We start from the raw sequence: 25,233 nt of genomic DNA on the forward strand, positions 1-25,233 counted from the left end.
CTTTAGACGGAGCCATTCCTTGTCTGACTCCACCTCGTACCTCACGAAGGCCTCTCTAAATTGAGGGTCTTCATATCGGCACACGTCTCAGAGGTGCCTAAAACCCCCTCAAGCTCCGCACCATGGAGCCCCATCTTCCTTCAACCACCGTTGCTTGTCATCCTGGAATTCTTTAAGGCCTTTTTTTTTTTTTTTTTTTTTTTTTTTTTTAAACCTGCAGTTCTGTTCTGAGTCTCCAGGGGGCACTAACCCACTCTGACACCAAGTATAACAAGGGGACGTGTTGCGTGTGTGGCGTGTCAACACCCACTGTGCTGTATCTGCCTCGTTATTATTCAGTGACGATGCAAGTAAAAAAAATCTAATTTTTGATCTATTTATATTCTGTGATCTGCATATTTTCATTTAATTGTAATTTGAGAAGCTTTGTGGCCTCTCAAAGCAATCCAAGAGTTGGGAATTGTAATTAATTCACATATTCTACCTTGTTTTATTTTTGGTTTCTGTTCTGTTTAAAGAAGGTCTACCCTGGCGTTGATTGACTCCTAGTAAATTGCTTGGTAGAAAACTGTGAGGGGCAGAGATAGTTTCACTATTGATTGACAAGCAGCAGAGATAGTTGATAGGAAGATAAATTGGTCAACAAGTCCCGTTTGACAGCATCGGAGATTCAGAAACTGTTCTTGTTAATTTGTCGGGGGGCACGCTGTCATTTAAAGAGACGTTTGATTAGACTGTGTTCTCCTGTAATGAGTGCTTGGTTCCTCAGACATATACATGCATGCACAAAGTTGGAACAAGCCTCTTTGACAGACACAGTGCTATATCTGTAGGATTGCTTATTTAACACTGTTTCATCAGGTTATAGAAATGTAAATGGAACAAGTGTATCATGTTTTAATATAGAATTCTGAATGTAATTATATGAGTGCATTCAAGCCACACATTTGAACTGATACCGGTATTGTATAATGTTTCAAGAGTGCTGATAACATTAAGGAACAGTTCTATTCATTTTTTTTTTTTTTTTTTTTTTTTACTCTATGTTCTAGCCTTCTTACCTAATATATATTTAATACTGGACCTTATCAATAACAAAAGGATCAATTGAAAGTCACACTGTTCCATTTTCACTCTCCTTTCCTTTTTGCTAATGATAGTGATAACCTGCTGCAGCATGCGGTTTTCTAATAGTGACAGAGGGGCATATACAGAAGATGCCTCACATGGTGTGTTGTGGAAAAGGTAACTTTTTATGCTCTTTGACCTAATTGTGGGATGTCCTGGAGAAAAGGGAAATGTTATTATGATTTTAAATCTTGTTTTAAGGACATTAGTCATTGACGAAAGAGGCTGAGTAACCCCTGTTGGTCCACATGAGCTGGCATGACCCAAATATACCACAGGTCTTCAGAAAATGTAGAAAAATGCCAGAAACATTAGCACTTATTGTTGGAAATGGGTTTAACATGCCTGCAAGGTAATTCAAACAAGATTTCCAGTCAGTAATTACACATCAAATGTTCACTTGTTCATTATTCAAAGAGTGATAATCCCTCCTACATGTACTGCCTAGGTTGTACTGTGTGTGGAACTTTAATTACAATACAGTCACATGATCCTGCTTTATCTTAACAGTTCATATCGTTGATAGAGAAGATAAGTGAATATAAACTGTGTGTGTATTATATATATATATATATATATATATATATATATATATATATATATATATATATATATGTGTGTGTGTATATATATATATATATATATATATATATATATATATATATATATATATATTATATATATATATAGATGGGCTTCAGTGAGTTACTGGGAAATAATTCCATCTAGGGTTTATGTAATACATCATAAACTACGAGACCATCAAAATATTAGTATCTGTAATAAAAAAAAGACAATAAACAGGTGTTAAGTTTAAAATTGCACGTGATTTTAATGAATAATACTAATGTACATTAAGTCAATGTTAAAGAATCTTAAATATAATTTAATTTTTGATAATTCAGGAATGGTGAATTAAACTGGGTAGATAATGAACTGCAAAAAATAACTTATTTTTAAGGAAAATGTGTTCCGTGGGGTATGCTTTATTTTTATTTTTTTATTAGTTGCTGTCAGAGTTGAAGATTTGTTTCATCTCCAGTTTCTCAGAAAATGAATCTACCAGCTTTACATCAAATTTAGTTTTTTTTTTTTTTTTTTTTTTTTTTTTTTTTTTTTTTTTACGTGTATTCTCATTTTGTTAATCACTGATTAAAATTTCTCATCTCAAGTGATTGAAAATGGCACATTTTGTGTTGGGTTTAACTTTCAATAGAGCTCCTCAGCTTACCCAGTTTCAAGTATAAAAGTTGATCTCCGTTATACTATAAAACTGCAGAGATGACACTATAATACGGAAAAAAAGCTACCGAGTCCCACGTTACAGGGTGCAAAGTAGGCCTTATATATATATATATATATATTATATATATATATATATATATATATATTATATATATAATATATATATATATAGATATAGATCTATAATTTAAACCCTTGTGAAGTCATTTTTAAAGAAATGCTTTGTCTAATGCATTTTTGACCTTATTATTTAGTTAGTATTGCGATTTTATGATAAATAAATGGTATTTTATTGTAATATAATTAATAATATAACTGTTTATTATTTTACAAACAGTAGTTAAGCTTTTGACATTTTTAAGTGACATATTAGGAGTAAATAAAAGAAACAATTAGATGATTATGTGAAAAGGCTAGGGCTTTATCTGAATGTGCAAGAATTTCTCTAATAGCTAACCATGAACAACTGTTAGTAAACAGACCACCCCATAAATTAAGCTTAAACAAATGTGCATAATCTTTGCAGCAAGTATGGTGAATTTAGATGAACAGCTGAAATATTCTCTATATTAAACCCATTTCCCCTTATTATGTTGTGCTGAAAAAGCCATTTTAGATTAAATATCAGTCTGAAAGGCATGCAACGTGGAGTCAAATTAAAATGTGAAACACTTGTAGTAACAGAACGTGTGATTATAGCATATAGTCAAGGCTTATCATTATGGTGATGCCCAGTATCACGAAGGACCAAATGAGTGGTTTTACAAGACGTTGAATAGAATACAAGAGAAGGGAGTCTATTAAAACTGTTATCAAATGTGCTGTACAAGAAGTCTGAATCCCAGGCAGAGATTAAAATCCTTTCAAACTTCCTTTGGAACAGTCATGCAAAATTTGAGTGCAGCTAGTGTGCTGGAAGATCCCGATAGAGCCCTTCCTTCCCTAGACTACACTGCTGTGTTTGAAACACCCCTTCTGGCTGTATATCAAAGATGCATCTGAAGGGACATTTGCCCGTAGCTTTGTCTGCTTTTGTTGTAGGTTTAATCATGGCATTCCTACTGGCTTGGAGGGGTCAGCTACCATCAACAAGTGGAAACGAGTTAGAATGACTGCTTTAAACACATGAAAAACATCATGAAATCTGAATAAACAGATACACGGTTTGTGTTTTTCATTGCATGAGCTATTGTTTTAATCCCTTTAATGTTCAGTCCATGTACAGACCTTGAATGAGGACTTCTACATTTCTTACTAGTATTGTCAGGCCCAATTTTATTGTGTAAAGTTAAGAAAGAAATGTCCACCTAATAGTTCTGCATTGACACTAACTGAACAAAACTCATGGTAACATGTTCAGCAGATGGCACATTTAAATATTTTGCATGTATTTCAAAATGGGCCGAGTGTGTTTTCAAGGATGTTAAGTTATTTAGTGACGAAACAGTGATATTGATGATAAGTAAATACATGTCCTATCCTCGGACATTCCTATAAAATGGACAGCATTGTGTGGTATGACCCAACTTGTGAAATACCTTGCTTATTAAAATGTGTGGCTTTGATTCTATGAGTCCATTGTCTGTTGAGGGATATAAGTGGGGTGATGCACTCAATAAACACCCCATTAGATTTAAGTGAAGCATCAGGTGGTGGTACTTTACAATTTTTGACACTTAGCAAGATATCCCGCTCATAGCGGGGCTTTTAACAGTGCAACAGGGTGCAGCTATTCTGATTAAAAGGCTACTGAAATGTGAGTTAATGGCTTTGAGAGCCTCTTCAAGAAATTATAAAGTGGTGTCTCGTAATTTAAGGGTAGGCACATAAAATGAGCATCCAAGGTTAGGAAAATGATCTTGCCATCACGTTACGGTTTTAAAGCAGTATTCAGAGCATCTTTCTAGTGGAAATTTGAATTATTTGACACTAGGTCATGGAGAATTGCTACGATTGTGTTGATAGAGTGCATGGAAGTATTACAATTAATTTTGTTAACGCATGAAAGGTAAAATGTTAATCAGTACTGTCACAGAATGGGTTTACAAAGCTGTATATCTATTTAAATGCTTTTTTAAACTCTTTTTATGAATACTGTAGTTTGATATTAAGGAAACAAAAACAACAATGGCAGTCTTTAACAGTGAGCATTTGGTTGGTAGTCTTTGTGACTACCAACCAGCATTTTATGAAGTGGCTTTGGCTTACTGTTTAGGTAACACTCTGTAAATAGGGCTTAACTTTTCAGACATTAATATTTTAAGCCAAGGTGATAAACTAAATACAAACAGAAATATCTTTACACAGTGGTGATGGTGTGGGAATGGGTTACCTTGCCATGTTGTTGATGCTGAAGATCCAATTAAGATCCACCAGCTACCAGCTTTCTTATGTTTTGCTTATGGATCAGCAATCTTATTTTCCATATAATAAAAACACAATAGTAATAGCCTTAAGCAATGGGATTTATCCACAACACATACTTTAGGTTGGACAACCCTCATTGGTAATGGCTATGCTTTCCATGAAACCGTGATTACTTATGTACTGGTAACTCTTTTCCTAAAAATCTTATGCTATGTATATGTTGGTATTTAGAAAACTGTTGTAGTAAGTGGTCATAAGAAGCAGTTTTGGCTGTACAATATAATATCAGGTTTTCACACTTTTCAAAGCTCCTGCATATAGACCATGCCATTCATAAGTAACGTGTAAACCCTCTGTCCATTCCCCAGGTCGCCCCATTCCACCCACACCCTCGTCCAGCCTCCTCCCTCCTGCCCCACCGCCCATTGGCTCCCATCATCCTTCACCAGTTGCCGTTAGAGATTGCCAGATGCGATTACTAGACAGCAACGCCTCCCGTCCCATCCTGGACTCCAATCCTGACGAGTTCTCTCCCAACGCATACCTGCTGAGACCCTGCGCCGGGCCACAACACTCCTCAAGCGAGGGTAAGAAGACCATTCTTAGACCTTACCTTCAAAGAGATATCCTCAACCATACGCACAACCATATGCACAAAGAGATAGCCCCAACCATATGCACAAAGAGATATCCACAAAAATACGCACAACCATACGCACAAAGAGATACCCACAATCATACGCACAAAGAGATACCCACAACCATACACACAAAGAGATATCCACAACCATACGCATTCACTAAGCAACAGGTTTGACTTGCTTTCTTACTAGTCAGTGATTGAGTGAAGTTATGGATGAATAACTCTAAGCAAAGATCAACTAGACTTTGATGTTATGGAACAGCAAAACTTTGCAAGAAGTGTCAAGAATTCTAGTGCAGTAGCATAGGAAATTGTATTTCCTGTTGTATTATCATCAACTCATGAAAATGACATGCCTAAGCATATCAAAAGCTGTATACCAACCCAATAAGATAGCAGATTTTATTGTTTGGTTTGATTAATCTACATTCCTGAAGAGTAATTTTAGCTGCTTGCCATTCTGCGGGTCACATAGGTGCTCCTGCCACTACTTGCAGCTTGAGGTTATAAATGTTCAGCTCTGTGGTAGCTAGAAATATTAAAAAAGGGAAAACCTTTTAAATCTGCACTTTATTTGAACCTTTACGAATACTTAGGTGATAGCTACAAGGTGGATTGAATGCGCAAGGATAGAACAGCCTTACAAGTGGATATTTTACTAGCAAGAGGGACAGTTATCTTTACATAGTTTCGTCTAGTTGTAGCTGTTGTATGAAAAAGTGCTGTTTTCTTTTTGTAAGATTACATTTTGTAATAATAAAAACACATTATCTGCTTTGTAAAAATATGTTATTCGCTTAAATATAATTATTATTACCAGCAGATATTACGCAATGGGCTATATTCAATCAAAACTGCATCAGCTCAAAATGCTGTCATTTAGATGAATGAAATATGACTGTATACTAATATATACAGTGTATCTTTATCTCATTAGAGGAATGGTAAACTCTGTGGAGGGTTCTAGTTTGGTGATTATAATGGCAGTGGTATTTTGATCTCAACAAATGACTTGCAATTTGTGCCTCAGTCCTTAGTGTTTCCTGAGACAGGTCGACAGCAAAGAATGACAATGATTTTCCTATTAAAGTGTTTACCATTGAGAGTAATCCTGGAGTTAGATTATGATTAAAGTAGCAAAATCCTATACTTGTTGTGGCAGGGCAGATTCCTGCCTGTAAATAATTTGGGTTTATGTGTGTTTTGGACGGTGGCTGACAGGAATGGAGGAATTAATCCCCAGTCTGCCAAAATACATGTGAGAATGTAGCTGGTCTCAAACAAGGTAACTGGGGCTAAATGGGAACAGCCACATGAAATAAAAAGTGAGCTTGAAACTCCATTAGAGAGAGGACCACCAGGGAGCTGGTAACAGAGGAAGAGTTCTGTGCAGAGCAATGAAGGTATGGTGTGTTTATACCTGAAGAAAATTTATGTGACTGGGAAAAAGCTTTTCTGTCCGGTTTAGGAGAAGAAAACCAACCTGGTTAAATTAAAAGCAGTGGTTTTGTTGGGAAAATGGCTTAGCCGTCCAAACCCTTTAGTTTGCTTTAGTACTCCAAGGGGAGTTAGGTTTTTGCTTGTTTATTTTGTTTTTGTACATAATAAAAGTGTGCAGCCATGCTAAAACTTACAGTTCTGTATCTGGGCCTACTTTAAAAGGGTGCAAACGAACCTGAGCCGGCAGGCTTTGTTACACTATTCATATGTGTTCTTGATATATTTTCTAAATCTCTTTTTTGAAACTACTGTATCATATATCTGTTCGCCGAATACAATCCATTTTTAATACTGTGAAGGCTCTTAATCTGCTATAAATCTTTATTAGAGCTCATCAAGGCTCTAAGTTCAGGAACAATGTGATTATAGTCCTCTTAAAATGATATTACAGTATTGGAGTAATTGGTTTACTTTTTGGTAAAGCAACATCAATCATAACTAGAGTAACCACGCAGTGAATGAATTCAACCTTTCCAGTGCAGAAACTGACACTGTAATTGCTCAAAAACAAATTGAAAATTGCAGTGTTTCTCCATGTCATATCACATAATGGGTTTAATATTAAATCCCACAATTGCATTGTTTTCTCTTGTAAAATTGTTAATATTATTATTTAATCATTAGCAGACGCCCTTATCCAAGACGACTTACAGTTGTATACAAAACAATTGTTCCCTCTATTGGGAACTTTAAACTTCTAAAAAAGTTACCAAGGTGTGATGAATAAAATAGAAAATGTTGCACAAAGTGAATCGAAACAAGAATAAAACAAATACATTAAGATTACTTAGATATTTCATACCAAGTCTAGGTGCCTAAACAGCAAAAATCGATAGCAAAAGGCTAATCGACTTCAATCAACACTGATTTGCTACTGAGGTGTAAGAATGTGCCCTAACGCTACTTGTTATAGATATAGTATAACAGTGATTCTTTTTTGTTTTTCTTCTTTATGACTGGCAGGAAATACTGGAAAGATAAAAACAGGCATGAAAAAGAGGAACCCTCAATCATATCATGTACTGTGCATTTCTTTATACAAACGTCTTCATAAGAAGAGACCAATTCCACAGAGTGTATTCTTCCCTGCAAACCTTCTCTACACAGGGACTGGCATTCACAGATGGTTGAAATTACATTTCCATCAATTCTGATTGAGTGGATTTCCCTTCTGTACTCTTTTTGCTCCCCAGGTTTTATTTCTGTAACCTTTTCCATGCACTTGGGGTTTTCTTTTGCTGTAGGGCCTCTCCCCACAATGTAGATTCTTCAGCTTAAGAATATTTAAAGAAACATATGCTGAATTTAAAAGTACAACGAAGCCCACACCATTAACATAGTCCTCCTTTGTTAAACCTCCCCGTGTTATAAGGCAACCCCGATGAATCTGCCAGCTATTCCTTCTGAACCAATGTGTGCATCAATATAAACCAACGTTATCTACCCCCGTCACCCCTGCCAAAGCACCTAGCCAAGCAAACACACAGCAATGTACTGCAGTCTCTCAGAAGATCTGCATAACCAAATCAAGGCCCTTGGCCTGTTGTCATTGTACTACTGAGTAATAAAACCTTCTGATTGCTAGTAGATTTGTTTTGTTTGTTTATTTTATTATTTATTTTTGAATCTCCCTTGTTAAATTGAAACCCTCACAAGAGCATCAGTTTGTGTCCTGTGCTTTCCTTTATAGTAAGGGAGGACTGCATTATGTCCTACCTTTAATTGTCAGAAATGATTTCAAGAGTTTTAACTAATTAAGATTTTTTTTTTTTATTTCAATAGTGGGGACAAATTGTTGCCATATTAAGCTGTTTCTGCAATACTGTAACACCTTCTATATACAGTATGGGATTGGCTACTAAGGGATAGACAAGGGGTCAGTGTGTAGTCCTTACCTAAAAGTTCACTCTACATAGGTGTTTAATTAGCTTGTTTAATTTTTGGTTTTGTTTAAAAAAAAAAAAAAAGAAATCAGCAAATCAGGTCAAAACAACTGCCAATTAATAACACAGAGATTATTAAAAATATATTGGCCTCAATGTGACAAAATAGGAAGTTTATTACCAAAATCCAAGATTTAAGCTTTTTACAGTCAAACTATAATGTAAGGGTGTTTTAGGGACTCACATGTGGCCCTTGGGTTAGCTCTGGTCCTTGGTGTAGACGAGGCCTTACTCTCTGTAGTCCTAGAGCATGCTAGTTTAATTTCTCTGTGGTGAAAAATGGTGAAGTGGCCTACTGATTTTACAACCACCATGTGAATATATGTGTACATAAGCTGTTGGTAGAAATATTGAAGGGAGCATTTTAAATGGCATTGAAGCCTATTGATATATACAGATGAACCTGTTTTATGTCACCTCGCTTAATATCATGCCCCATTTATTATCACTAGGGGTCTACTTAAATGGCAGTACATTTGCATATTTTTCACAGGTACATTATGGAATAAAATTAGGATTTCGTAGACCTGTTTAAACATTAAATAAACCTAAGTAGACAATATTTCAGAGCACTATAAAAGCCTAACAATAGTGTTACTTGCTTCCTTACTAAAACAGAGTGCTGTCATTTGTTAAAGGTAAGCATGCAACATCCCCCAGCAGTTGCTGCTGACATTCTCTGTCTGGTGTGGACTTGGCCATACATTGAGATTGCACGTTCTGCATCCACTGAATTTGTTAGAAGTGTAAGACAAAGCATTCCAAATTATACAGATGTCGAAATCGATTGGAAACATTCCCAAAAATTGCTTACCCAAGGGCATCTGACATACTTTAATAAAGTCAATATATGCAGCACGTTCGTAGTCATGTTTCTTGTCCCATCCAATAATTTATTTTATTAGTACCGAGTAAAAACAAAGAAAATGTGCCTATTCGGGTCTAAAATTGTAACTGCATTTAAAAGTAAGCATCAGGTTGTTTGAAGCGAGGTGGCTGTGCTAGATCATATCTGTAGTTCATTTAAACAAGGTTTATTTGTTATTATTATTTTTGTCTCTTTGTACTTGTCCGATATGCATCGGCTCCTAAAAGAGGTGAATTTTGCAGTGACCCCTCAATTCCACGATTTCTGCAAAATCACCTAATTGAAAGCTGTCAACAGTTGACAATTCATGCCTTTTTTTAAAATGAATGACACAAACTGTTTCATTCCAGATAATGATACAAAACGTATTTGTCTTGTATTAAACCATAAGCATTTGTTTAAATATAAAGAACGACTAAATGTAAGTATTAAAACATTGCTCTTATATTCACTGTTAGTTTTCTTTCTTTTTTTCTTGCTCTCTTAATGTGCTGTCATAGGCAAATGTGAAACCTGTTTATATTATGAACAGATTTATATCATGAATTATGCCTGCATGGCAATCATGATATAAGCGAAATTTAGCCTGTAGGTTATTTTACAACGTTACTAGGGTCTTTAATTGTTTTCAGCCGCTATGTCATAACGAAAATTAATTGAAACAGGGCATATAGATGCAGTAACTTTTTTTTTTTCTCTTTTCATATTGCAAATATTTTGAAGTGTAATTATTATGAAAGCTAGTTCAACTGGAAGGGTAAAGCACAAACACATTAGTCATTGTGAACTTGCTTTCCCCCAGTGTAAAAGACTGCTAGAATTAGCTAAATTATAGTGAAACAGAATTTCCACTGCCGGTTCTGAAAAATAGAATAATTTCTGTACCTGAAAAGCATGTTTTAACCATTCAAAGAGATGCATGCAGTACTTATTTTTAAAGAGTGAGGAGTGTTTCCTAATGCAATATTATCTGTGTTCAGGCGCTTTGACTTAGTTTAGGAGCTGATCTTCAGTTTTAGGTGCCCATCTTAGATATTTAGATATCTATTGCACAGCAGTGTGAAAAAAACAAAAGGCAGATCACTTTCTTATATAAAGTTGCTAATCTTGCCTATGTTACATAGAGTATTACTGTGGCAGGTAACTATAGTCAAAGCACTTTAAAACAAACCTATCAAAATAATAATATAAACAACCAATCAGAATGATTGCAAATCTCATAACAAGGTCATCCTTTAACTTAAAGCAGGATGGGTTTAATAGTCTCTATACAGCAGCATTTAGATACATCATGTTTATTATCATTTAAATTAGACCCCTTTGTTAATAGTTTATCAGTTTTAATAAAATAAATAAATACATAAACAAATATATTTTATAAATCACTTTTGTGGGCTCCCGAGTGGCGCATCCAACAAAGACACTTTGCGTGGAGGGCAGGATGCGTCCTATAGCCTGGAGAGCACCAGTTCGGGTTCACGCTATTCCACTGCCTGACGTAAACGGGAGTTTCCAGGGTGTGGTGCACAATTGGCTGAGCACCACCTGAGGTGGGGAGGGCTTAGGTCGCCATAGTGTCCTTCGCGCACCACGCACCAGCGACCCTTGTAGACTGGCCAGGCGCCTACGGGCCTGCCTGCAAGCATCCCAGAGCTGCATGGTCCTCAGGCGCTGTAGCTCTGAAGGTAGCTGCATGCCGGGTCTGCAAAGTGAAAAGAAGTGGACGGCTGACAGCACACATTTCGGAGGACGTCCGCTGTTTTTATCATTAAAAGAACCCCATAACACTGTAGGGTATATGTGGGAGTCCTTTGCCCTATGAATTATTTATTTCTTAGCAGATGCCCTTACCCAGGGTGACTTACAGTTGTATGCAAAAAATATGTATCAAGAATTACAGTGATATGAATACTGCTAAAATGCACAAACTGATTACTGGTACCGAGGTAAATGTTGCTTTGTGCTGTTAAAAGCTGCCGTGCTACTTATACTGCATCTAAAATTATGTTTACTGCTATTCTGCATTCGTCTCACACTAGCAGGTCTAGCTGTGCCAGTTGAGCATTTGCACAAAATAGACATAGTATTCATAATAAACACAGTTTTAAAGCTGACGGGAAAGGTGTTTGCTGCGTTCTCAGGTAGCTGTCGAGGCTTTGCAGAGACTGGCAGCTCTTCCTGTCTCCAGTGCTGGTGTCCTTAACTGTAAGATTTATTTCTATAGCATTCATGTTGTCCTACTCCCCCCTTCTGCTTTTAAAGACAGTTTGATTGCTAGTAATCTGCCAACAACAAAAAAAAAGATCATCCTTTCTGCTTGATATAGTGCCATTAAACTCTTTGTAGGCACAAAGACGGAAATATAAAGGATGTTTTAAATGGGTTGGATTAATGCTTTTCCCATTAAGAGCTTGGATTTAACTGGTTAAGAAAATTATAAATAGTTTGGTAAGCTTTCTCTATTGAAGGAAAATAACAATGAAAAGGCAAAAGCTCCACTAGTATTAAAAATCATGTGTCTGTGCACGGCAGTGCTACGCAAAACCAAAAATCCCTTTGTAAAAGATAATTAATTTGGAGCCCACATGGTAAACGTACGAAACAACATGTGGATGTTGTTTCTCACAGAAACATACCAATATGAGTCTATTTCTTAAATGTCACAAGTATAAAATATTCATTGTGTTCCTGCTATTTTAGTGCCTGTCTACATTTCTGTGAATTTTAATCTCCTTCCATGCAAATCAAAAGAAGATAAAGTTGTTTTGCATATTTCATTAGACAGGGTACTGAAAAAAAAACCAAAAAAAAAAACCCCAAAAAAACAAAACAATGTTACTGTATTCCACAATGTTGTCACAGTAACATTATATAATGTGCATTTCTCTTTGTAATTAGTTGTATGCAAGTAATATGTTTTGGTGATAGTAAACATTACAGAATAGTTTTTTTTTTTTTTTTTTCCTGCAGGTTTTTTTTTTTTTTTTTTTTTTTTTTTACGTGGCGACTCTTTGTTTTACATGCCCACACCCCTATTAGTCTTTTTTCACCTCACTAGAAATGTAGCTTTTTTTTTTAAAAAGCAGCCCCAGTGATTTTGCTGGAATAGTTAATAAGCCTGCTGGGGTGAGTTACAGGAAAATAATTTCATCTAGGGTTTCTGAAATGTTATAAATTACGAGACCAAAGGTCGAGTAATTTGTAAACTGTCAGAGAAACCTGAGATGGAATTGTTTTTCTGTAACTCAGTGAAGAGGCCCATCTATTTTTTTTTTTTTTTTTAATATAGATATAATTTTTTAATATTATGATGCTAATATTAAAGAAAGACAAGGTTCAGCAGTACAGTTTTTTTTTTTTTTTTTAAACATACTGTTTCAGTGCTGTACAGACGTTCTATGTCGTTGTTCGTTAGTGCTTCAGCTTTATTTGGATGATTGCCTTTACCTTGTTTTAATTTCCCGTTCCTCTCCAGTTTCTGTGAGATACAAATGTACTAGCAGCAGTGGCACTGGAACATTTTTTAAAGTGAAGGTGCTGAAAGCCATTGAACAAAACTGTAACCCCTATACATGACGTATGCAGCCATGCAATGCCAAGTCACATTTTGTTGATAATTAATGAACAGTTCGTACTGTAGGTGTGATTAGAGTGATTGAAAACGAGACATTTAGTGTTTGGATTGAAAGTGATGGTCTCGAGGAGTCGAATGGGTCAAAGTTCAAGTATATTTTCCTCTAGAGGAATTATCACTGCTTTTTGTTTTATTTTTTAGAATGGCTCAGGATGCAAATGTAGCCTTCATTCATGAGAGAGTGAGAGTACTTTTCAGTACTGGAAACATCAAAATAATAATAATATATCTCAGTTTGAATACAATTGTTAAATGTACTTCCTCTGTGGGATTCTTTGCGACATCTCTTGTTCATACTCTGCTGCTGTTAATGTAATTTTGTACTTGATTCAGGGCAATGCAAGGGTTCCAATAATGGATGTTTTATTTATTTTGTCAATTAGAACACAGTGTAGTTTACACAAAACAAAAGTATAGGCAAGGTGTTATCTTACTTCTCTTTCTCTCTTCCTTTTTATCCCTTTTTGTCACATTAGGATTGGATCTAACTTTATTGTTCACTGGTCTCTCTTAGGCAAACACAATAGTCCAGAAGGAAACTTAAAGGTGCAGTCCTCCAAATGTGAACTGATAAATAAACGTAAATAATTCAGTCTTGCATTAACACAGCATCCAAGCAAAGCATTGTGAGTAAAGGTTTTTCTCATACTGATTTAATTTTGTCTTTGCACTTACACATTTTGGAGTGCTTGTTTTTTCTTAGTAAAAATGCTTCATTAAAATAAAAATGTTTCCGGTTTTCAGTCTGTTTTCTGTGGTACACCGCACACAGTTATTTGTTTATCTATTTTTAAATAAAGGCTTTTTGGTAAGAAAGTATATCTGAGCAATAACTGTAGATAATGCATTCCGCATTGGAAGCCACATGGTTATTACTATTAATGGATAATTAAGAGTTAGCACTGACATAAAGCTTGTTTTAACATTGTCTTTATTACACTGACCAGAGAACTGTGCTACAACTGCACTATCATATATGTGCTACATTTTCTTTATATATATATATATATATATATATATATATATATATATATATATATATATATATATATATATATATATATATATATATATTTCAAAAAATAGGAGTTAATTAAAGACTGAAATGTATGCTTTGAGAATGTGCCCTAGTTTTGCTGCCCTTGCATTTCTCAAAGCACTATTGGAACATTCCTAGCATGGTCGTCTGCATTGTATTCCAGTTAAAACTGGTTAAAATGACTTGTTGCAGAGGCAGTACTGTAAAATACTGTATAGTACAATTTAGTCCTGCTGCTTCTCACCGGCAAACTGTTTTTCCTGTAATTCTGAGATATCAGCTTCTTGTCTTATGCTAAAGAATTCCAGCACGGTTTGCCAGGCTTATTGCCTTCAGTAAGGTTATTTTCTAAGACAAAAACACAAAGAAATCTCCGTAAAACTGACCGCTTCCTGAGTTTTTCAGATTCCAAAACCACCGTTTTAAAAATGTATTTTGTAAATGAGCTTTTTATGAATGCTAAAGTAATGCATATATGCAAGAAAGATTAATTAATTTCATCTAAAGTAAAAAAGCAATTGATGATCCACTGAATATTTCTATAATGATTTCTTCTAAAATAAATAATTTTGATTTCCAGATTAATCTAGCAGTAACAAAAAAACATTTTTTTAAATGCACGTTTTTAAACAGCTTTGTGACCCAAAGTGAGGGTTAGTTTAATCTTGGCTCATTTCTCAACAGACATTGCCTTCAATGTAAGTACAGTGTGTAATTACTTGTTCAGAGTAGCCCTGGCCTACTCAAGCCCATCCATTACATTGTTGTACATATCTGTGGCATATTTGTGTGGTACAGTACATTTGTTTTCCCTTCAAGCTTCTAATCCATTGTGTGACCTGTTTAAAAAATATTATTTTATATATCTCTTGAGTATAACATTTCTGAGGAAACCCTTGAATGATAGTAGACAACAAAAGACAAAATGTTGCTTAAGTGTCTGGAGCTGAATTTGGGGCTATAACCACTTTGCCCATTTTCCCAGTACCTTATTCCATATCAAATTTCAGCTCCCCTATCAAGTTCCTGCTATGCAGCACTATACACATATAAAGGGCTCAATTGCTGTTTTCTAATTATCCTATTTCATTTATTTTTATGCAGACCTAGCCCTACTAAAATCACAATTTCTATTACCTTCCCCTTGTCTTGGGGCTTCTCAGATTGCATTTAAATTGTATCTTTTATCATTCCAAATTGACATTTATGCTTTTACTTTTATTGTTTCCCAAGGTTCTCACAGCTAGCATTGGACAATTTATTTTAATTTCTGTCAATTCTCTTACCTCCCCTGATGCCGAGATGCAGTAATCACAGAAATGGTGCTCGCCCACAAAACAAGTTGTTGGAAGCAGTCGTGTGGTGTTTTATTTGGCTCTGAATTTGTTGTGAGCTGTAATTGCTTTTAGTCTATTTTATGGGAATGCTTAGATGGCTGAACAGTTCAAACACATTTGTCAGGGGTAAAGTGATTACTGACAGGGTTATGTTAGGATTCTAATTTGGATTGGGGGGGGGGGGGCACCCTTTTTTTCTTATTCAATCGTTCTTGTTCTAATTTTGTTGTAGACAAAGTATCTTACACTTTTGACTGTGGGGTTGAGGATTTTTGGCTCTGAGTTAATGGAGTATGTTGACACACTCCAAAAAAAGACCTAGGAGTTTTTGTTGACTCAGAAATGACTTCATCTAGACAATGTGGGGAAGCTATAAAAAAGGCTAACAAGATGCTCGGATACATTGTGAAAAGTGTTGAATTTAAATCAAGGGAAGTAATGTTAAAACTGTACAATGCACTAGTAACACCTCATCTTGAATATTGTGTGCAGTTCTGGTCACCTGGCTATAAAAAAGATATTGCTGCTCTAGAAAGAGTGCAAAGAAGAGCGACCAGAATTATTCCGGGCTTAAAAGGCATGTCATATGCAGACAGGCTAAAAGAATTGAATCTGTTCAGTCTTGAACAAAGAAGACTACGTGGCGACCTAATTCAAGCATTCAAAATTCTAAAAGGTATTGACAGTGTCGACCCAAGGGACTTTTTCAGTCTGAAAAAAGAAACAAGGACCAGGGGTCACAAATGGAGTTTAGACAAAGGGGCATTCAGAACAGAAAATAGGAGGCACTTTTTTACACAGAGAATTGTGAGGGTCTGGAATCAACTGCCCAGTAATGTTGTCGAAGCTGACACCCTGGGATCCTTCAAGAAGCTGCTTGATGAGATTTTGGGATCAATAAGCTACTAACAACCAAACGAGCAAGATGGGGCGAATGGCCTCCTCTTGTTTGTAAACTTTCTTATGTTCTTATATTCTTATGACATTACAAACACACCGAACACATGCAAGAAAAGCAGATGCTTGTGATTATTGCTTATTGAATGTGAGCTTTACACACTGCGTTTGTGTCAGAATCTGTGAATATAAGGAGACGCCTGTCTGACTGGTTGGCAACTTTAACTTGACTTTTAGTAATATAATACCTCATTAAGTCTTTCCTCCTCTACAGTACATTTTCACACGTAAATATCACAAAGGCTGAAAACTGTTACTGATGGTTTGTTCCCAGGCTTTGCATTCAGCAGATTAGGGATGCACAAATCAGGTCATGGAGGTTTGCAGGCATCATGGTCTTTGTTCCACCTGTACTCTTAATTACTAAATGGAACGAATTTAACCTCCTTCCCAGTCTTAAGCAGTTCATTATTCATTTAAAACCTATAGGACTCCAAACCTCAAGGTGCAGATTTGTGTAACAGGTGAGGCATAACAGGTATTTTTGACAGTGGCCACGATGTATGTTACTAACAGACTTGTTTGTTTTGAGTAATTAAAATTACTGGAAAGAAGAAGTGACCTGAAACTTGGAGTGATCTACTATATCCCTTTGAATACATGACTGCCGTGGTGACAAGATTACAGTTCCCTTGTTAGCCATTATGCATTATATATAACACAATCACAACTTTTAAGCATAACAGCATTCATCAGCCATCCAGAAATAGTTGCATGAAGGCTTGTGCCATTTATAATCCTAATAATACCGATTGGTATGTTTTTTTCCCTGCCAATCAAAGCTTTTAGAAGTTAATGGCTTCAGTCAAGCACCACCAGAGTGGAATAAGTGTCATGTTTACAGTACTGCACACAGGCACTATGTTTCCCTTAAAAAATATTACTGTCAATCTTAATAGTTAATTTCTGAGTGTCCCCTCCAATGACGAGTGCTTTTTAATTGCTTATAGCTTTCAAATATGCTTTTAGAGAGCGTGCAAAGTCTGTCCAAACATTTCTGTATAACAATAAATGGCATTACTTTGTCAGAAAGCCTTAGTATTCAAGGTACTTTTAATATATGCTTATAGGTTTGATTGCTCTCCACTTTCAGGTTTTATAGTTTCGTCACGAGAACATTCCTCTAAACGGTTGTGCCAAAGGACCACTCTGAGCTTACAAATGTTCCCTACTCATGGGGAAATCCAGTGATTTTGTTACATTTCAGAAAGTTGAAAGTTGATAACTGTAAGAAAATTTAAAATTTAAAAACTGGGCAGAAGTCCTCTTGTGATAAGCTCATATTGATAACAATATCATTTAAACACTTAAACATCACACTATTTATCCCTAACAAGGGCACTTTTTTTGTTTTTTTTTTAAATCTGGAATTGCCAGTTATTTTTTCTCATTTTCTCCCCAATTTGGAAAGCCCAGTTATTTTTTTTATTTCAACCCAGCTCACCGCTGCCACCCCTGTGCTGACAGGGAGAGACAAAGATGGACACATACATCCTCCGAAACCTGTGCCGTCAGCTTCTTTTCACTCTGCAGACCCACCCCGGAGCTACAGCGTCGGAGGACAATGTAGCTCTGGGCAATTTACAGGCAGGCCCTCACGCGCCCGGCCAGTCTACAGGGGTCGCTGGTGCGTGGTTAGATGAGGACACCCTGGCCGACCTAAGCCTTCCACACCCAGGTGGCGCTCGACCAATTGTGCAGCGCTCCCTGGAAACTCCCATCCTTGGTGGGCAGTGGAATAGCCTGGACTCAAACTGGCAAGCTCCAGGCTATAGGAAACGCATCACGCACGCCATGTGGAGTGTCTTTACCAGATGCGCCACTCGGGAGCCCCTCCTTCACATTTTTAATGCATAAATATGTGCAATACCCTGCATGAAAAGGCACAGGCAGCCACAACATTTTTTGTTCACTTTTTAATAATATATATATTTATGCTACGTGACTGCCAGGGAGTGCATTTGAGGATGTTTTTGCTCAAATCTGACAGGGGAGTGGAGATTGTTTCCAAGTCACTTGACACTGCTCTGTTTCGTTTTGTGTTGTGATTATCTCTTTGGGTATTTGAGTTATCCTTCACTATTCATTGGGTGCATCGTATCAGCCATTTATTTAAGGATACTATGTAATAAATTGCAGCCTTTTTTTCCATGACAGTGGACAGTGTTTTGTTGTTTTAGTCTCTTCTGTTTTCCAAAAACAAAAATGCTGCTGTGCAGAAAGTTTATATGTTTTTGTATGCAGGATGTTCATCCAGCCATAGACAAGGCCTGCTTGCATACTCAATTGAATGCCTTACAGTATTGGTTAGATGTTGAATTCAGCTGAAGTACATTTTAATTCACCCATTGTTAATAACTTTAGGCATTATTTCATTTTTGTTTTAAGTCAACATAATATTTCTGGTTGCACCCCAGTGTTACAAAATACTAGCTGGGGTGGCTCACTTTACCTCACATAGCGTTACCAATTTAAAATCACTGAATTAGTAGAATATATTTATAAACTCAATGTTATGGTAATCCAAGATTAGAGACCATCAGAGTCTGTGAGACTAGCCACAAGAGTATGTTTGTGTAAAATACATTTTCAGCATTTGTGAAGTGTGAAGCATAATGATTATTTTTTCAATTACTCCAATATTGATCTTTTGTTTAGTTTTGTTGTTATTTGCTTTTTAATATAATTTGTGTTAAGGTGCTTTTTCTTGATTTTAGTGGTTACTCTTCAGTTATAGTTTACAGCTGTAGACATTAGTTACTTTGGCAAGATAAGCCGTGAGTATCTTTATATTATTAACCACCAGGGCCATCTAGTGCTCAGTTATGTTTTGTCAGCAATACAAAATAGCTGATCACTAGATTGAGCTGGCTTTTACTACTCTAAAGACAATATGACTGATCTACAGTCTATTGCTGGCAGCTATATATACAGTGTTCACCCTTTATAATGCTATAGTGGGGAGCCATATTTCATTACTGTGTAACCGTAATGGCATTATAGAGCAAATGGGAGCCACAACCCTACCGTATTATTATAACCGATTCTGCACTGTAACAGGGCACGTTATAACGGGTGAGCGCTATATATATATTGTTAAATAGAGAAAAGGCCCATCAAGACGCTTCCCTTGTTAGCACACCGTTTTCCCCAATGGAAAGTGTTTGTGCACTTCTTTTATTCTCTAATAGAATCAGGGGAGTCAATCAGGAAGACTAGATTGTTTAAACTCCTATAAGTGGATAGTTCAAGTACTGGCTTACATATTTTAACATACCCAGACAACAGTCAATCAAGAATAATCACGCAGTCTCAGTTTATTCAAAGTTTAACAAATCAGAGTGTGTATATATATATTTTTACTCCTTCAGTTTATTAACACTTAAAATGGATCAAGTAATCCCAGATCAATGATGAGTCTTAAGACAATCTGACAATCCTAGCTCCAAATATAGGTGAGATACAAATGGAAAACTTATGCTTACCCAAACTAATAGGATTTGAATTTTGGATTTTAATAAGAGTGGATCAGGTCAGGCTGTTTTACCAAACTCAATTGATGAATAAACTCCAGTTTTGCCCCAATATTTTTAAAGCTATTTCTCTGCTTCGTGCGTCATAAGGCTTAATTGAACCTAAAACATCTGGCTTTTAGACAGCCCTTATCTGTAAAATTAATAACATACTTTCAAGTGTCCAGCTACCCCTTTAAGATTAATAATATGTAGTACCAAGCTTTTCTCTATTTTTCTAACCTCAAGATATATTAGGTAATTTCCAAAAGCTTTTAACATATGTCTGGTATCATTGAGTTCAATAGCTTTGTTTAACCCTTTGCTGCCTAAGCAGAATGTCCATATATGGGCATGAATATGGCCACTTTGTGTTTTAGCGCTTGTAATTTGGCAACTTTAAAGCTGAAATTATATATATATATATATATATATATATATATATATATATATATATATATATATATATATATATATATATATGTATATATAAAGGGTATATCAGGGCATATCAGCTTTCGCTAGAGGAGGGTGTTAGAGGAGAGCTGAGAGGAATGCATTTGCTATCCATGCTGCTGTCCTATCTGTTTTTCCATCATCCTGAGGGTGCTTATATTTTGTTTGTTTGTGTTTGGTTATTTTGGGCATTGAGCCGTTTTGTTTCGTTTATTATTTATAAAGTGTTATTATTTAATAAATCTCAAGCGCAGCCAGCATTTCATTTGCCTTGTGTCCATTCATTTCCTGATCTAACATCACCCACACAAGCTAGCCTGTCGCACTGTGCAAATATTATTTGTATCCTTTCTGGTGAAAACATCAAAAATTATTTGTTCATACATCAGATATTTTGTAGTTCTCATAAACCGGTCTTTCATAGTTCCCTTTTAAGTATGAAACTTAACAATTACCAAATGGGTATTTACCTCCTAAAGTGTCAGATTTTTCGCACATACTCTTTTTATTGATATAAATGCTCTGAGCACACCCTTAAACTCAGGGGAGACGTTCAAGGAGGACAGAGATGTTTTGAACTCCTGTAATGGTTTTGTTTGTGCACTTGGCGGGCTATACAGTGGCTCTCAAAAGTATTCACCCCCCTTGGACTTTTCCACATTTTATTGTATTACAACATGGAATCAAAATGGATTTAATTAGGAGTTTTTGCCACTGATCAACACAAAAAAAGTCCTTAATGTCAAAGTGAAAAATGCAATCCACAAATTGTTCTAAATTAATTTAGAGACACTGTGTTAATTGCAAGCAACAGCAAACTGAAACAAGTATCTCGGTCCAAAAGTGTATGTGTACAAATAACAAAGGCACATAAACAAGCTTTTTTTCTAACGTTAAGATTTGTTCAGTTTTCTTAGTTCAAATCATTGTAACCTGTTCATAATTTGCTGCAATATTTATTCTGGTTTTGTATTCTGTAAAACACAGTCCAATTGTTACAATATTCTGACAGTGTCAGTTAGTACTGAACTTCTTTCATTTTTAACTGTAATGTGTTCTTTCAACAGTAATACTGTTGTTTGTTTAACAGTTTAACTTTAAATGACATGTATTAAAAGACATAACATGTATTTCTAATTCACTTACTTCAGTATAACCGTTGCTCCTAAAAATGGTAATATTATTTTACTGAATTAAGTCTGACCCCTTTCTCTGTTCATACAAAATCCAGTTGAAGCTGGTTTTTAAGACAACCTTTGTTTATTGCCAGTTTGTTTAGTGTTGATTAGTATGAAACACAACCATAAGCATTTTCTAATACTCCTGCCTTCTGTTATCTGAAAGTAATGAAAGTAAAGTAACAAAAGAAACTGGATACTTTTTCTCATAAACTGAAATATGCTAACAAGGCCTCATGATAAGAGCCTGCCAAGTCTGACTCCTTCCAGCATGGGCTTTCATAGACTGCACACAACAGCTAGCCATTGTTTTCTACTGAGTATACATATCTTTTTGAAAGGAACATATACAATATTATTATAATTATTGACAAACAGTATATCATATTATTTAAATCAATACATGTTCGTTTAAATCCAATTCATGTCTAACAAATCAACATGTTCCCAACAGGATTCGAACTCTGCGCCAGGCTCAGCTTGGACTGGTTCTGCGAACACCACGACAGACCTGTGCAGATCTGCTAAAAATATTTTCTAAAACACATCACAGTCATTACAATATTTGTTGCAGTTTCACAAATATTCAATGTATATCCCAAAGATCAGCCTGCTTCCAGTAGCTGTGACAGTATTGGGTCAGTTTCTGCTCTCAGTGAGTCAGTTTCTGCTCACAGGTGTGGGTGACAGTCTTTAAAAGCCTGATACCTGCAAAAACTTAAATCTTGTTAGCTGGGCTCCCTTCTCTACATTCTCATTCCCATCGTCAGTGGGCAAACACATTTTAACTGAATCTGGGTCCATCAAAGAACTGCATACCTTTGCAACCGAGGCCTTCCATGCAAAAAGATCTAATGACTTATAGCACAGAACCATGTGTGACAAAAGACATGAATCATGTATATTGTATAACAAAGCTGCTCACTGTGCCTATGACACAGTCTTGACTCCATCCCCAAGGTATCAAAAGGACTGCACAGACAGATCTCAGCACCATTTTTCCTTTCAAGACTGACCTGACGGAGACCCTTATTCAGATAAATACAATTGTTGCTTATATCTGTATATGTTAGAACTATGTGTTTTTACACATTTTGTATATGATAATTAAACAAATTGCCTTAATAGCTTTTCTATTTACACGTATTTGTCTGCACTACAGCCTGTTGCTAGTTACGTCCCGCTGCGGCCATGTGCACAGTGTGAAGCCAGCAGCTCGAGTCATTCCTTCCCAGGGAACCAACAACATAAGTCAGCTGACTTTGTGCTCTCCCCCCAGGCTACTTAGCTCTGGCTGGAGCTTATTTTTTTTCTTGTTTTTGCTATTCAGCACCATATAAGACGTTTTGTATTATTTATGTAATTGTTAAATTACTGTTGTTTGTTGAGAGAATGTTTTCTTGTTGTGTTATTTCTGTGTTTTACAGATACCACACGCAGGCATGTTTTTAACGTGTGCAGTAAGAGCAGCGGCTGGGCTCAGCAGCACTGCGCAGGACTGAGGTGCTCACTTCGGTTTGTTGTTGCTTGCAATTACAACCACAGTGTCTCGATTGCAAAGGCTGTTAGGTCATTCTAACATGCAGGCTTCGCTCAATGCCGTGTTGGTACTGATTGAGTAGTTTTGTCAGTGTCTTTGCTGTACATTGTTTGTACATTGCACCCACGGTAACTGCGACCAACCGGCCGCTTGCGAACCCGACCCAGTGTTGTACCGTTAACGAACCGGGACCGAGGTTACCTCACTGGTACCAGCACTGACCCGGTGCTAAAGCCACCGAACCAACCTGCCGCCATCTCGGTACTGAACTAGTGCTAAAGTCCCGAACTGGTACCAAACCTCCCCAGTACTGACACCTTGCTAAAGTCACCAAACTGGAACCCTTTTCAATGGGAATCCCCAGCAGCTCAGAGTAGAGGCTTCAACCCCACGACTTGTCCCATGGCAGTTATACTGTAATTTTGTAGGACCCTTTTAGGAAAAGGGGAAATCCTCCTCCACGTTATTGTTCTATCTGGCAGCTATTTCAGCTTGCCATGTCAAGATAGACTGTCTCCCCAGGCGCTCGCTTCCCGGTGGGGCGAATTTGAAAGGGGCTCGGCAGCTGGAGGCTAAACTTGGTGCTTAGTGCACTCATGAAGCCTCCATTTGAACCCCTGCATTCAGCTCAGATGAAATTGCTATCTTTTAAAGCAGCTTCTTGCTGGCTATCACCTCCGCAAAGTGGGTTAGTGACATGCAGGCGTTCTTTATTGCTTTATTTACAGAGGCCAGGACAAAGGTCACGTTCCATACCAACTGTCCCTTCAAGACTGCCTCTGACCTGACCAACTTGCCCCCATTCAAACAGGGCCTTTATAACTTCGTAGGCTTTATTCCGGATTGTATGAGTCGGGGACATGCATTGCGGTGGTGTGGGCTACTCTCCATACCTTTACTAGGTTCTACAGGCTAAATATTATGGATCCTCAGAACCCTGGTTTTGGAACTAGAGTGTTAAGGGCGGCTTTCCAGTCGACCCTTACAACACAGGTATAGTGAAACTCTCCATCAATTTTTTTTCACACTAGCTACTTGTTACTGGGGTTACGAATGGTAACGCACATGGCAGCTTTCGGCTTAGCCTTGTATCATTCTTGTCATTCCACGATCATGCCCTTGCGACAGCTTTGGTACACTCACCCATGCTGTAATGGTTATATTTTGTAACTGAAAGGGAACTTTTCTATTTAACCATCTTGGTGACTGCTTATTAAACCTGGTCTTTTTCATTTTAGGTATATGTTTGCCCAGCAATTCTTTTATTATAACAGTAAAATCTGATTTCATGTGTATTTGTATTTTTTAATAAAAACTACATTTGTTTTTTTTTGCTTTTTTTTTCAAAAATTGATATGTAAGACCTATATAACAAAAGGCAGTGCACAACAAATAAGACATACTGTAAGATCTTGTTAGCTACAGTCAGTTTAAGGGGTTTCAAATAGTTGTTCTCGTTTATATTTCTTTTGTTCTCTATATCCATTAGTCCAAAGGGGGGGTCAAACACCTATTTTGTATAATATCCCCACATAAATAATACAATGGAAGTGATGTCTTCTGGAACCAGATGTCTCCGTGACAAATACATTACAGTAAATCAAAAGCTTTTTTCTATAATTTCTTTCAATTTTTATTTGTTTTTATTTTTATTAAATTACTTCATAGATTAAATCCTAGAGCGATGGCAATATATTTGCTGTCTAAGCTGCCTTATTTGCATAAATTGATAATTTACAGCAAAGCTTGATATCAAGGATGGAAATTGGAAAGCAGTTTGAGACATTCCAAGCTTGTTATTTAATCCATCTGTGTACAGCTATGGCCAAAAGTGTTGCATCACCTAGAATTTTACGATTGAGACATAGTTTTAAAATACTATATGA

General features: G+C 36.4%; 1 protein-coding gene across 16 annotated transcripts in view; it reads left to right on the forward strand.

Moving 5' to 3' along the window:
• The window catches only part of LOC121324203 (teneurin-2), a 460,344-nt gene that overhangs the window by 299,295 nt on the left and 135,816 nt on the right, over positions 1-25,233 (forward strand). For 14 of the 16 annotated variants that reach the window (XM_041265803.1, XM_041265804.1, XM_041265807.1 and 11 more), the window contains one exon: positions 5,109-5,327. The exons of the other annotated variants lie outside the window; for them this stretch is intronic. In XM_041265803.1, the coding sequence (XP_041121737.1) occupies positions 5,109-5,327 (219 nt within the window). The remainder of the gene's footprint in view (positions 1-5,108; positions 5,328-25,233) is intronic. 16 annotated transcript variants of the gene reach the window in all.

Source organism: Polyodon spathula, chromosome 12, assembly GCF_017654505.1.
Source record: "Polyodon spathula isolate WHYD16114869_AA chromosome 12, ASM1765450v1, whole genome shotgun sequence".
NCBI lineage: Eukaryota > Metazoa > Chordata > Actinopteri > Acipenseriformes > Polyodontidae > Polyodon > Polyodon spathula.